At 45.5% G+C, this 14,356-nt stretch overlaps 1 protein-coding gene across 1 annotated transcript; it reads left to right on the top strand.

The window, feature by feature from the left end:
• Positions 1-6,936: 6,936 nt before the first annotated feature.
• LOC308436000 (uncharacterized protein C16orf46 homolog) lies at positions 6,937-9,705 on the top strand (the record flags this gene model as incomplete). Its single annotated transcript, XM_080936754.1, has 2 exons — positions 6,937-7,177; positions 8,689-9,705. Exons 1-2 carry the CDS (start codon positions 6,968-6,970, stop codon positions 9,703-9,705), a joined length of 1,227 nt encoding a protein of 408 aa, XP_080792880.1. The 5' UTR covers positions 6,937-6,967.
• Between the last annotated feature and the right edge of the window lie 4,651 nt (positions 9,706-14,356).

Here is a 14,356-nt window from a genome sequence, read left to right as displayed (position 1 = left end):
GTCCTGAGTTCAATTCCCAGCAACCCATCTGTCATGAGATCTGATGCCCTCTTCTGATGTGTCTGAAGAGAGACTATACTCACATACATAAGATAAATAAGTCTTAAACAAAAAAAAAAAAAAAAGGAAGGGACGATTCTACCTAAAAAAGGGAGTAGTCTTCTAGAAGGCAAAAGGTTGTTTCCAATGGCCGCCCAACATCGACGATGCCGGGCAGCACGTGGGGCGCAACGCGCAGGCGCCGCTGGCCAGCCGCCTGAAACCACCCTATGGGCCCCAGCGAGCAACGCTCCCTTGAGCTGGTTTGTTGAGGCGTTACGTCACTTCCGTCAAGCCTGTATTTAAGCCCGCCTCCGACGCGACCGTAACCTAGGGCAACAGTCCCGCTCTTGTGGGCCGCGACCAGCCGCTCCTTACCTCCCTTGCCTCGCGGCCCCATAAGAGCGTCTAAGTAGCTGTGGCTACGTCCTCACCTCGGGGAACACTCCCTAGACACTTCACGGGCGGCAGAGCCGCGGAAGGAAGCAACCTTCAGGGCGGGTAAGCAAGACGAAGATGGGAGTGTGGCTCTGGGAGAACCTGGATTGGGCGGGGCGGGGGAGGAGCCGTTTGAAAGGCGTGGTCTATGGAGGCGTGATCTAGGTTACTTTAGGAGGAACTTGGTGCAGCCCTCAGGGACCTTCTGAAGTTAAGGACAAACTCTTAGTAAGATGAGGCTGTTAGTAAGGTGGATAGGAGGTTTCTGAAACCAGCCTCCCTACATCAGTAGCATGTGCTTTTGCCTTCAGTATCCTGGGCTTTGGCTTCTTTCCAGTCAACCTCCTTTTCCATGCTTGCTGGTAGATTAGGAATGTGTCAGTTAGTAGGAATCTTGTATTCTGACCGCACTGACAGGCAAACATGTACACTGCCTCTTTATTTTTGTGGCAGACATAATCAACAAGAGAATGTTTCTTGCAGTGGTTGTGTATCAAGAACATGAGGCCATGTTCTCAACACATTTAGGTAGCTTCTGCTTATATGAAGTTGATAATTGGAATAGGAATGAACACTTTTTTTTCTTTTAGACAGGGTCTTAGTACCCCAACTTACCTTGAATTTCTTAGGTAGTCAAGAATGACATTAGATTTCTAATCCTCCTGCCCACACTTTCCTTGTGCCTGGTTGCTGGGAGTGGACCCTTTACTCTGTATGAGCTGTTCAGTTGCTCTGTCTACAGAATGACATCTCTGTCCCCCTGTTTTTCATTCTTTAACTGTGTTCGTGTGTTGTCTGCATGTAAGTCTGTATACCATGGTACCCTCGGAGGCTAAACTAGTGTTACAGATGGATGTGAACTGTCATGTAGGTTCTGGGATTCAGGTCCCCAGGAAGACCAGCTTTTCCTTTTTTCTTTGTAGTCCTGGCTATCTTGGAGTTTACCATATAGACCAAGTTGGCCTCAAACCCACAGAAATCCGCCTGCCTTTGCTTCTGCCTCCATCACACTGGGATTAAGGGTGTTTGTCATCACACCCAGCAAATCAGTGTAGTCTTAAAGCAGAAAAGGAAAACTATGGGATGTCAGAGTCAAGTTCTGAGTTATCTAAGCCGATCAGCTGATAGTTCTAAATCAAAATGTTTCAAAGATCTGCTATGTTTGGAATCTGCTGCAGGGACACAGTATCTCTGTGTCCTGTACACATTTGACCAGGTGTTCATACCATCTTCAAGGTAAAACAGAACCTCTAGCCTACTACATACAGTGATTCTGGCACATGACATGGTTCAACATCTTCAGGTTATACATGATGAGATTGAATGAGATGTGGCTCTGCTGAGCGACGGAAGGATATTCTTTTGTGTTGGTGTGAGCCAGAGGTACTGTGTTACAGTCCAGGCCCAAGAGAAGGGTCATGTGCTTAGTTCTATGAAATAATGTGGTTGGCCATGGTTCTCTGCTTCACAGTTTCAAAGTCTGGCTTTGGGACACACTTCTTCCTGGAGAGTCTGCCGGCTACATGCTAACTTTTAATTATTTTGCTTTATTAAAATTTTTCACTGTGTGTATGTGTGTCTTGTTTTTTGACATAGGGTGTCTCACCGAGGCTCATCAATTGGATCAGCCAGCTCCAGGGATCCACCTATCTCTGACATACTGGTATCAGAAATACAAACATATGACATCATACCTAACATTTTTTGGCTGGTGGTTCAGGATTGAACTCAGATCTCATGCTTGTGAGACAAGTGCTTTATTGACTTGAGCTATGTGTCCAGTCCTGATTAGGGTTGATTTCTTATTTAAAACCTGTAGCTATATGTAATTTTGTCTTTTCCTGAAGTCCTGCCACTTCAGAAGCAGAAGCCAGAGGATCATGAGTTTGAGGCTAACAAATTCCAGGACATCTTGGCTTCAGTAGCAATATTGTCTTTAAAATGAACAAAATCCCAAACTAGGGAGGGTTGTGCTGTTTACGTCAGATGGACACAGCCAATTGAAGCTTTGTATCCCATGATTAGCCGCACCGCTGTGAAGGTAATGTCAGTCATATGCACGACTTAGTTTATTCAGTATTTTCCATCACTGAACTAAAACCCTATTCCTTGTGTGTCTTTGTGTGTATGTATGCACATATGTTCAGATGCGCATGTGTGTGTAGAGCCAGAAGCTGACATTGGGCATCTTCTTCAATCTCTCTCTACCTTATTTCTTATATCTGTATAAATTTAGAACTTATTTATTTTGATTTTATGTATGCAAGTGTTTTGCTTAAGTGTACATATACCATGAGCATACTAGGTGCTCATAGAAGCCAGAAGAGGGCATTAGACCCCCCGCAAGTGGAAGTTTTGGCTGTTGTAAGTTGCCATGTGGGTGCCAAGGAACTGAATGTGGGTATTTTGCAAGAGTAGCACATGCTTTGAACTGCTGAGCCATTTCTCCAGCCCTCACCCACCTTATTTTTTGAGACATGTTCTCTCACTGAACCCAGAGTTCTCTGATTTTGACTAGACTGGCTAGCCAACAAGTCCCAAGAATCTTCCTGTCTCTACTTCCCAGTGCTGGAATTTAAGGTATTCATCATAGCATTTGGCTTTTTATGTGGGTACTGGGAAACCAAACTGTTTTCTTTGCTCGTGTGGCAAAATATAATGGAGCCATCTTTTCAAGCCCACCCTAGAAGAAATGTTTGGGTTTGTTGTTAGGCAGGCAGCTTAACCTGAAATGGTAAACTTCAGGCTCACGAGAGCCCGTCTCAAGGGAATAGGCAGGTGAGTAAGAGCAGGCCATGTGCACACTTTTACATGAGTCGATGGACACATGTAGTTTAATTTTGAAGCCCTAGGTTTGTGGGTTTGAAGGCTTGAGTTTTCTGTGATCACAGCACTCGGGAGGTAGAGGCAGGAGGATCAGGAATTCATGAATTCACTACATAATGAATTCAGGGCTAGTATGTGCTATGTGAGACCCTGTATAAAAAAAATATGAGTTTAGGGGCTGGAGAGTTTGCTCAGTGGTTAGAGCACTGACTGCTTTTCCAGAGGTTCTGAGTTCAATTCCCAGTAACCACATGGTGGCTCACAACCATCTGTAATGAGATCTGATGCCCTCTTCTGGTGTGTCTGAAGACAGCTACTTTGTACTCATATACATAAAATCAATAAATCTTAAAGAAAACAACACAAAACCATGAGTTAAAAAATGGAAAAACATGGGCTGGAAAGACAGCGAAGGAGTTAAAAGCACAGGCTGCTCTCGCAGAGGGCTCAAGTTCAGTACCCAACACCTAGCTAATGACTGACTCTAGTTCAGGGGGTCCAATGCTCTTCTCTGGTCTCCTAGCATACAGGGCATGCCTGTGGTACATATACATACTGGCAAAGCATCCATACACATAAAAGAAGTCTGTATATAAGTTATGACTTAATCCTAGCACTTAAGAAGCAGAGGCAGAAGGATCGCTCCATGATTAAGGCATAGAAAGTTCACATGTACATGTAGGCAAAACACTCATACACATAACACAAATAAAACTAATACATACTCACCTGTATATGTGTATGTGTACCACATACGTGCAATGCTGCAGAAGCCAAGAGAGGAATCAGATTATCTGGAACTGGAGTTACAGACAATTGTGAGCTGCCATGTGGGTGCTGGGAACTGAACCTGGGTCCTCTGCAAGAGCAGCAAATGTTCTTAACTGCTGAAGAACCTCTCCAGGGTCCCAAATAATAAGCAAGCAAACAAACAAATAAATCTTAAAGAAAAGCCAAAACAAACAGATGAAGCCACACATCTCTGGTTTTGGTGATTTTATTTTTATTTTTGGCAGTGGAGGCAGGGGGAGGGTGATGAGGGAAGATGGAGACAAGTCTTGAACTTCTGCTTCAGCCTCCCAGGATGAGATGATGGACGTGTGCTATTATACCCAGCTCTGGTTGCTGCTTGTTTTGTTTACTGTTAATATGTATTAGATGAAAAAAAGGGTCGCAAAAGTTGATGGTATATTTATAGTAGGAAAACTTAACATTGAAGCCACGAACTAACTGATTTGTTTATAATTTTGAGGCTGGAAAGGAGAGCACCTTTCCAGAGCTCTTGCAGACGACCCACGTTTGGTTCCTTGCATCTGCATCAGGTGCCTCCTAACTGGAACTCCCATTTCCCAAAGCACCAGTGCCTCTGGCCTTCATGGGCACAGCACATGCAAATTACCGCCCCCCCATCCTTAAAATAGTAAAAAGTTTATTAGTATAATTGGGTATTCCTATGTTAGCATGCATGTATCACATGACTGTGCCCAGGCTTGTGTGTCAAGGGCACAAGACAGCTTTCTGGAGTTGGTTCTCCTTCCAGCTCCTGCTCTTTTCTGTTCTGTGTACTCCAGGCTAGCTGACTAACAAGCGTCTAGGAAGGTCTAGGGAGTGTGGGAGGAGTTACAGAGCCAGCTCAGTATCTTTTGTTTTCTTTTTAAATTAAATCTTGTGGCTTCTGGGGATTGTGCTTGGTTCATCAGGTTTGTACTTTTAGAGCATTTTACCTGCCAAGTCATCTCACTGGCCCCATTTTTTTTTTTTTTTTTTAATTAGAAAAAGGGCAGCCACATTCTCTTGCTAGGGGAACATTAGTTTCTGCCCCAGGAACCTCAGTGTTCTCAAATGGCATTTAATGGATTGCTATGTAGTGATCTGACCAAATTCTGACTAGTTCCCTTGACGTCAAAGGAGTCAATGCAGGTCATGGGGAAAATACATATAAAAATGTTGCTTATAAACAAATGCTGAATCTCCTTTGCTGCAGTATATTGGAATGCAGCTGGATCATCTTCTTAGACCATTGTGGGGGCCAGTTTCTACTGCAGCATGGGGCTCACCCCATTCCTCACTATCAATCTGCATAGACACACACCTTCAGACTCTTCTCATCACACACACACACACACACACACAGCTGCAAAGGGCTACTCTGGAAAAGCGAAAACGTCACCTTGGTAGGATTATGAACTGTGGAGATGATGGACCGTTACTTTTGTTGTCAGATAGACTACTTTGTGATGCAGATGCAGGTATTTTCAGGTTCCTTAGACTTAGTGTGTGCACCTCCCCTTGTAAAGCCTTGCTCTGTGTGCAGGGTTACAAGGTGTTGCTGGGGTGCAGAAGCCAGTGTTGCTTCCGTATTGGGAAGTCAGAGCTTTACAAAAGCAGCAGTTCTCCAAGCTTGGTGGTTCTATAGAGTGACCCAGGGTTTAAAAAATGCCATACCTCAAGTCATCCAGATGGCTCAGCCTGTAAAGGCACTTGTCCCCCTCGTGACCTGAGTTCAATCCCCAAAACCCATGAAAAGGTGGAACATACATATTCCCTCCCAAACAATACATATGAATATACCAATGCTTAGCTATCCACATCCAAAATCCCAGCCACTTGGTGGCTAAGACAGGAAGTTGGATCCAGTCTGGCAATGCAGGGAGACCGTGTTGCAGTCAACCCATGCTGCACCCGTCAATCATCAGTCCCACCGTAAGCCCTGCCCAGCACCTACACTATGTCTAGACCCTGGCAGAGGTGTGAGATCAGTTTCTAGGAGTAGAACTCAGAGCAGAGTTATCAGGTTCTGTGACAATCTTGTTTCACCTCATCTGTTACCAACATGCTTTCAGAGTATCTCCAGTTCATCCCCACATGGGGGGACAGGGGCTGTGATTTCTCCCTGTCACTGTCAGCACTCGCTGCTTTGCTTTGTTTAGAGGACAGGAAAGTTTATCCTGGGGGAGCAGAGTGGGGCCAGCTGGCAGAAGCGTAGGAAAGAGAGTAACTAACCAGCTTCTGTGGAAGCTTGTGAACCCCCCCCAGCCAACTATGAGGGTCTGGGAACAAGTGAAGCCTGAGTCTGTAAGCTGTGTGGACCCACTAGTTTCCTGATGTGCCATTCTCCTAACAGTGCCACTTGTAGACATAAAACCCTTGTGAACTCTGTAACAGCCAGAGAGAGAGAGAGAGAGAGAGAGAAAGAGAGAGAGAGAGACAGAGACAGAGACAGAGACAGAGATAGCTAGTGTCTTCTGTTATCTTTTCTTTGTCCCTTTGACTCCCTAGGTAAATGCACTTTCCTCACAAGCCTGATGACCTGAGTCCAGTCCCTAGTGTGTGTGGTAGGGGAGTGGGGGAAATGGGGGAAATTAAAGACAGAACTGCTGTCCTTTGAATTCCATTAAAGTGTTGTGGCATGTCCCTCCACTCTCCTCCACCATCATACGTACACTTTAAAAATAAATCATCAGTTTTTAACTAAAATTAGCCATATCTTTTTTGTCAGCAGTTAGAAATGGATAATCTTGAAATGTTTATTCTCAGTCTTTCTTGAATACATTAAAATATATCATTTAAGCTACTGATTTGATTAAAAAAATAATATTAAAACCAAGCTTAATTGAACTTTGCAGGAAGAAGATGTTAAAAACCATAAGCAAACACTCCAGTAATGGATCTCTGTCAGGAAAGTGAAACTTTTTTAGAAAATAAGGAAAACAAGACAATAGAAGATACAGAAGAGACGGCACCGACCTTACACTGTCCAGACGAGGGAAGTGAGAGGAATCATGTCTGCTGCCTTCTTGGTGTCAGTGACCTCACACTGGAAGAGGATGGGAGGGTCAGCGACTTTGCCATCAGCACTGGGTGGGAGGAAGCTGTGAGTGCCTTCTTGAGTCTTTCTCACCTCGATATCTACTACAGGGCCTTTCCCAAAGTAGTTTATGTTACCGAAAATGTCGTGGATGTAGGAGTCGTGGGCTGGTGGTGAAGCCGTGAGTGACAGTGTGTGCTCACGGGCAAGCACAGATGTTCTGTTTGCATCTCTGGAGCCATCTGGGGCCTCGTGCTGGCAATGAGGCTTCTGAGACACCCAGGGACCACTGACTAGGAACTGGGCACAACAGGCTAGAAAGCTCCTGAGAGACACACAGGCTCTGTGCTCCTGGTTCTCTAGAGCCTCTGGTTTCTCAGAGCCAGGAGTGGAAGCCAACATTTAAAACTGTAAGGCCTCACTAGCACAATTTCATGAGGAGTGTGGGGCTTGTGCCTTAGTTGGCTGAACTGTGGGCCAGCAAGTTGGCTCAGCGTGTAGAAGCGCCTGCAGTGCAAGCCCTGGAGACCTGGAGCTCTCATACCAGAAAGGAGATCTGACTCCACAGATTGTCTCTGACCTTCACACTCACACCATGGCATAATTATCCACGTGTAGATCCTATGTGGCAGTGTGAATGAACAAACACTAAACAGTTAAGGTAATGAGGAAACTGTCAAATCTAAGATTAAATGTGGGGTTTCCAGGTTATACAAGAAAAAGTGCAGGCTGCCCTATTTGAATTTCAGATGTGTGACCCCCCTATATTGTCCTGTTTTCTTAAAGTAGGTTTTTTTAAAGTAGGCAGTCTTAGCCAGGAGGCTTCAGAAGTCAGTGGGCATAGCTGTACCTTGGGCTCTTGGGTCCTGGGTTCCCAGGACTGCTCTGCTCCTTGTTGCCCCTCTGTCCTTTCTGAACAGTGTCCTGTGCTCAGGAAACTGACGCACAGTACAAGAAACCCTTGGGCAGGAATGGACAGTTTAGGCTCCTGTTGCTGAACTGAATTGTGTCTGAAAAGAGCTGTCCGTAGGCAGTACCCCCAGTGGCTTGGTACAGGTGTCACTGCCAAAGGTTTTAGTTAACAGCAGCTCCTCTTGTACCTGAGATTAACATATACTGTTAATATAGTTGCATGTGTGAGGCTAAAATAACAGAGGTTCAGGGCTTTTTTAATTTAATACTTATTTATTATATTTACATAAGTACATTGTAGCTGTTTTCAGATCAGATCCCATTACAGATGGTTGTGAGCCACCATGTGGTTGCTGGGAATCAAAGTCAGGACCTCTGGAAGAGCAACCAGTGCTCATAACTGCTGAGCCATTTCTTCAGCCCTGGTTCAGGGTTTTGATTTTAGAAGGTTTAGGATTTCAGAAGCAGAGGCAGGAGTTTATGGCCAGCTAGACTCCATAAGATTGTATGTGTGAGTGTGTGTGTGTTGTGTGTATGTGTTTAAGATAGGTCAACTTTAAGGAAAAAAAATGTGTCTCAAGGCTGCCAGAATAGGAGTGTGGCCAAGTGGGAAAGCAGGGCCCTGGCACAGCTGGCTTGAGGGTGACATACTACTTTCTCTGCAGGTCCATGGCTGGGGAAGGACCTCACCAACAGCCTGCATCTGGTCAAAGAAGAAAGTGAAAAGGGGGAGGGTAGGGGAAGGCACCAGTGTCAGCAACAACTGCTTGATCTGTATGAGTCTTTCCCAAGGGAGCCTGGAGCCCCGGCCTCTCTCAGAGGTTGGGAAACTGGAGGCGACGGCCGTGGCCGAGGTGAGCTCCCAGAAGAGCTGGAGCTCTGAGAAGAACTGGAATAGCCCCTCACAGGGCCCCAGCACTACTTGCAGAGAGCCTAACAAACTCTGCTTTCCCACATACTTGCATGGAGAAAAAAAAAGCCTGCAAATCAAGGAATTTATCTGGTGCATGGAAGACTGGGCTATCCCCGAGACAGTTAGCAACAAGGCCTGCAGGAACCCCAGTGGAAGCACCGACCAAGGGCTCTCCATCTCTGACTCCCTTGCATCCAAGGCTCTTGTGGTCCTACCTCCGCTGAAAAACTCTCCCCACAACTTGGACGTCCCGAGTAAGAAAAGCAGGAATGTTTTCTGGCAGCCGGAAGAAAAGGTGCTGAGGGTGGAAAAGGACGAGTGTGTGGCTTGCACAGATGGACTGAAGATAGTAAACAGGAAAGGGGAAAAGAGACACTTTAAGCTGGCCAGCCACCTGAAGGTCACCAACATACTGCCTTTCTCTCCCACTGTGGCTCGGACCCACCTGCTGTCAGCCAAGTCCCAAAGGTGCTGCCTGCATTGGTCCCTCCTGCCCCAGAAAAGCTCTGTGTTCCCACCCAATCCCACCAATATTCACTATCTTGCCACCCTGCAGGTTTTGGGGCAACAGGGAGGACAAAGCTGTAGAACTAGGCTCAAAGCCAAGGAAGCAAAACCTCCCAGGACCATTCCCAAGAATATTACCACAGAGGCCAAGCAGGAAAACAGGTCCCATGGGCTAGAGAGCAAAGTCTTCCCCAAACCTCTCTTGCCATCCCTCACAGTCAGCAGAGTTGTCATCCCCGTCTCCACCCACAGAGTCCTATGATTTGCCACAATATAATTCCCTGGGAGTAAGTGCTGTCTGAAACTCATTTGTCCCCTCCTGTCTCACCCTCTCCTTCAGTTTCCACCCCTCAGTGCTCCCCTCCCTCCCCTCTCTTCCCTTCCCTCCCTTCCTGTCCTTCCCCTCCCGGAAAGGCGGAAGGGCACCCGCTGCTCTCACCCTAGCCCCAGAGCCTCCTAATGGGGCTTCTGCCCACCGCAGAGCCCCAGCTTAGTGCATGGTCGGCTTAGAGAGGCACTGGCTTGTCTTTTGAACCAAGCAGCTGTTGCTGCCTTATTTCCCTCAGTAACGACGTAAGATACCTGACGGATGGAAAGTCCCAGCTGTACGCAAGTGGATATACCGATTCCCAAGGTGCCATATCTTTGTCTTACATTCAGACGTATTGTCCTGTGCCTCCTCTGTCTAGAGTGCATCTCCATAGTGCAGCCTCAGGTACCTCTGTGTCTGGAAGGCTTAGTCACAGGTTGGTTAAAGCCTGAGGAGGAGGTTAGGAATTGGTTGTCTGGAGAAACTCACTGATTACTCTGACCTGATCTCTCCTCTCCAGTCTTCCCTCGAGTCCAGGAAGCCTCGGCTGGTAGGCACGGAGGGAACGCTGCTGTTACTTTATCAGTCTTCCCTCTGCCCTCAGCTGTTCTCACCAGTGTGTAACTCCATACATTGTATATTAGATATAAAATATGATATTTCAATACCAAGTGCTGTTGCTCTGTGGACAGATACTCTAACCATTTTGTGGTAATCGGTAATTATTAAACTGCTTTGTAATGACATAGTTTGAATTGCTTAGAGTAGGCTGTACTTGAACTCAGATTTTCCATCTCCGAAGTGATGGTAGAATATCATTGTATACTCCAACTTTACAGGATTGGTCTCTGACATCTTGTCTGTTAACCCGAGTTTGTTTATTTTCATTGTTTCTGGTGCCTTGGTTTTATCTAACTCATGTTGGCCTTGAGGTGGCTTTGAACTGATCCTCCTGCCTCAGCCTTCCAAGTGCTTAGGTTATAGGCACATGCCACAATTTCAAACCTTCTGCAAAATAAATAAATAAATAAATAAAAATAAATAAATAAAAAACTAAAATGCTAACCAGAAATGGTTATATAAGCTTGCAGTCCCAACATGCAGAAAGACAAAAAGCCAAAGTATGAAGGAAAAGGAGCAAAAGTCTGCAGCACAGGGTTGGAAGATAAAGCGCTGGCTGGAGGTGGCTCTAGAAGAGTTTGTTCCTTTGTCCTCTTTTCCTTTTCCAAATAAGCCACCTGGATTCTATCCCAAAGAGAGAAATTGGATATCTCACTGTTTGTGGACGGTGAGGTAGGACCTATACAGGTCCTGGTTCTGTTCACCTGAGCTAGGGCTATCTCCAGCTTCCTGCCTAAGCAGCAGAAGCATGAATAAGCTCTATATACAAAGCAAGCAAGAAGTATGTACTAGCAGAACACCTGCCAGTAATGGGGTGGCCAGGACTTCCTTGCTTGGCCCAGGGTCCTTTCTCTTGAGTGTTTAATACAGATTGGAAAGACTAGGCTAAGTCATACTAGATGCATGTCTTAAAGTTTTGTTGGGTTTCTTTTATGTATATGAATATTTTACCTATGTGTATATCTCCATACCCTGTGTATGTGTCTGATTCCCATACAAGTCAGAAAAGGGCCTCAGATCCCTTGGAACCTGAGTTAGAGATTGGTTATGAGCCATTGTGTGGGTCTAGAAATCAAACCTGGGTCCTTTGGAAGAATAGCCATTACTCTTAACTACTAGGCCATTTCTCTAGCTCACACAATATAAAATTTTAAGTTATCATGAAAAGTAATGGGTTTCATTATGACAGTCATACATGGGATAACTTCCAAAAGAAAGTCTTTAAAGGCTGGTGAGATGGCTCAGATATAAAGGCATGCGTACAAACCCAGTGACCTGAATTCTCTGGATCCCAAGGTCAGAAAGAACAGACTCCTGGAAGTTATCTTCTCTTCTCACCTAAACACATGTGCCATAGCCTCTGACAGTTATTTTGTATTCTAACTTTAAAGAATTGTTAAGCAGCTAGAGAGATGCCTCAGTGGGTTAAAGAACTTGTCATGCATGTGTGAAGATCTAAGTTCAACTCTCGAGCACCCACATTAAAGACTATCTCGGTGTGGGTATCTGCAAAGACAGGAAAGCCCTGGAAGGTAGTGGTCCACCAGGATGCATACATGGAAAAGCAAAGCAGAAGGCCCTGTCTCAGGGGAGAAGGTGAGGGCCAACATGTAAGGTTGACACACACTCTTGCACATACATAAAACACTGAAAGTTCTGTAGGTCTTAGTGGGAACATGACAATGCTCTTCCTCTGAGTCCCTTAAAATACCTTGGGAAGAGGACCAATTTGAACAAAGTGCTCACATTTCCTGAGATTTGTTGGGGATACAGGAGATGGAGTCTGGTAGCATGTGAGAAATCCTGACTTTCATCCAGAAGCCCTACTGTAAGCTCATACAAATTGTAGTAGCCTTTACAAATTTATTACATTTGTATGTGCACATGTGTGCACACACATGAATGTGAGATGACTCGTTTGAAGGTCAGAGGATGGCTTACTGGAGTCAGTTCTCTCCACCAAATGAGTCCTGGGAATTGAGTTTGGGTCATCGGGCCTGGCAGCAAGCTCCTTTACCCACTGACCCATCTTGCTAGCTCCTCCCTTGTTTCTTTGAAGTTAGATCTCAGAGTGTAATGTAGGCTGGCCCTGACAGGTGATCCTCAGGATTTCAGGGAATATAGGCAGGCATCCATGTGAGCATCTCTTGTGTTTGTTTGGCCAGATAAAGTACCCTGAGGAGGCCTCTGTGGACATAGGAAGAACTTTTTGCACTAGTCACTTCCCTGCCCAGGTAGTTATGTTAGTGCCTGATACAGTGCCTGCACTTTTTCTTTTAAAAAAAGAAAAAACAAACAAAAAAAACCCCAATATTTTTTTATCAATTTTCCTTCCTATATCATTAGCATACTTCAAAAATGGAGTTGCAGATGGCTGCCTGTTCCTTAAAGATGCTTTATTCTAGCAATCGCTAGAGTGTTACCTTTGAGAGGTTTTGTTTTTCCTCATACTGTAGTTTTCATATAAATCTCTGTCCCCTTTTTGGCTATTTTTGGCACTCACTTCTAGAACTGCTGACCAAAAGCATGGGGTTATTTCAATGTTCTTGATTCTCTTCATAAGCCCCCCCCCTTCCTGTAGTTTTGTTTTCTGAGACAAGGTCTCCCCATATATCACTAGCTGTCTTGGAACTCACTCTGTAGACCAGGCTGGCCTGGAACTCAGAGATCCTCCTGCCTCTGCCTCCCGAGTGCTGGGATTAAAGGCATGTGTCATGTCTTACATAAAAAATTTTTCAAAAGCATTATGTAGGCTCTAGTGTGCTTCAGGGCAGCTGAGTATTTGTGTCTCACTCACTACACTTCTTGAAGCTGATACATTGGGAAGAAATAAGTTTCTTCATACAATATATTTAGGTCACGTTTCTTCTCCCCCCTCTTCCCAGGTTTCTCCACCTCCCTGCAGCCCAACTTCATGTTCTTCTCTCACTTTCCAAAATAAAACCCACAAAAATAAAAATCAAACAAGAAAAAGGCCAATACACACACACACACACACACACACACACGCCAAACCAAAAGGAAAAAATCCCCCAAAATCAACCCTGAAGTTTGTTTTGTGTTGGCTGACTACTACTTGGGCATGGGGCTAGCCTGGAGTGCAGTTGATATACCCAGTGATGTTCCACTGGAGAAAACATTTTTCTTCCGGTGAGTACCAATTCCTAATAGCTCTTTGGGGAGGGTTGGGTGTCCGTGTCTACTTCCTACTCCCAGTCAGCCCACGCAGGCCCTGTGCCTGCTGTCAGTCTGTCTCCCATGTGCATCCGTCCCTCCTGTGCCCTTGGTCTTTCTGATCCCACTTCTGCAGAGATCCCAGAGCCTTGAGAGGGGAAACTTGGATGAAGACGGAGTGCTTGCCTAACATGCACAAGGCCTTAGGTTCAGTCTTCAGGATTACATAAAACAGCAGAGTAGTGCAGGCTTGAAATACATATTTAGCCCCTACCTTTCGAGTGACCCTAAACCGTGTGGGAACCCCATTCTGGTCCTGCCAGAATTCCATGCATCAATTTCAACGGAAATGTTTATATCAAAAGTGAAGGGATGAAGAATGACCTGTGTGTCGCTTTCTGTGCTTGGTTTGCAGAGCACTAGAGAGCCAAGTGCGGCCATGACCTCTCGGTAGCACAAGGCACAGCACCTTCATGGTAACATGCTCTACACTAGACACATGGCTTCTACTTTGTGTTAGTGGCTGGGAACCCAATGGAAACTCACATTTCTGTCACCTTTTACCTTTCCCTCGACTTGTCACAGGGCTGGTGGGTGGCCTAAATTGACCTCCACAAAATTGGAACAAGGTTTGGGGTGTCTTCATCTACAGAGATGCAAGCTAAACTGGGCTAGAGAGAGGACACTGTTAAAGTGGCCAAGAGCCTGAGACTGGCTAGGTCAGGGGCTTAGGAGAAAACGTATCCTACTATTCTGCTGAGGTCACCTAGCAAGAAAATGACTCTTGGTGACACTGCTCCAGCCACAG

The sequence above is a fragment of the Micromys minutus genome (assembly GCF_963924665.1).
Source record: "Micromys minutus genome assembly, chromosome: 24".
Taxonomy (NCBI): domain Eukaryota; kingdom Metazoa; phylum Chordata; class Mammalia; order Rodentia; family Muridae; genus Micromys; species Micromys minutus.
This window is presented reverse-complemented; position numbering and strand designations above follow the sequence as displayed.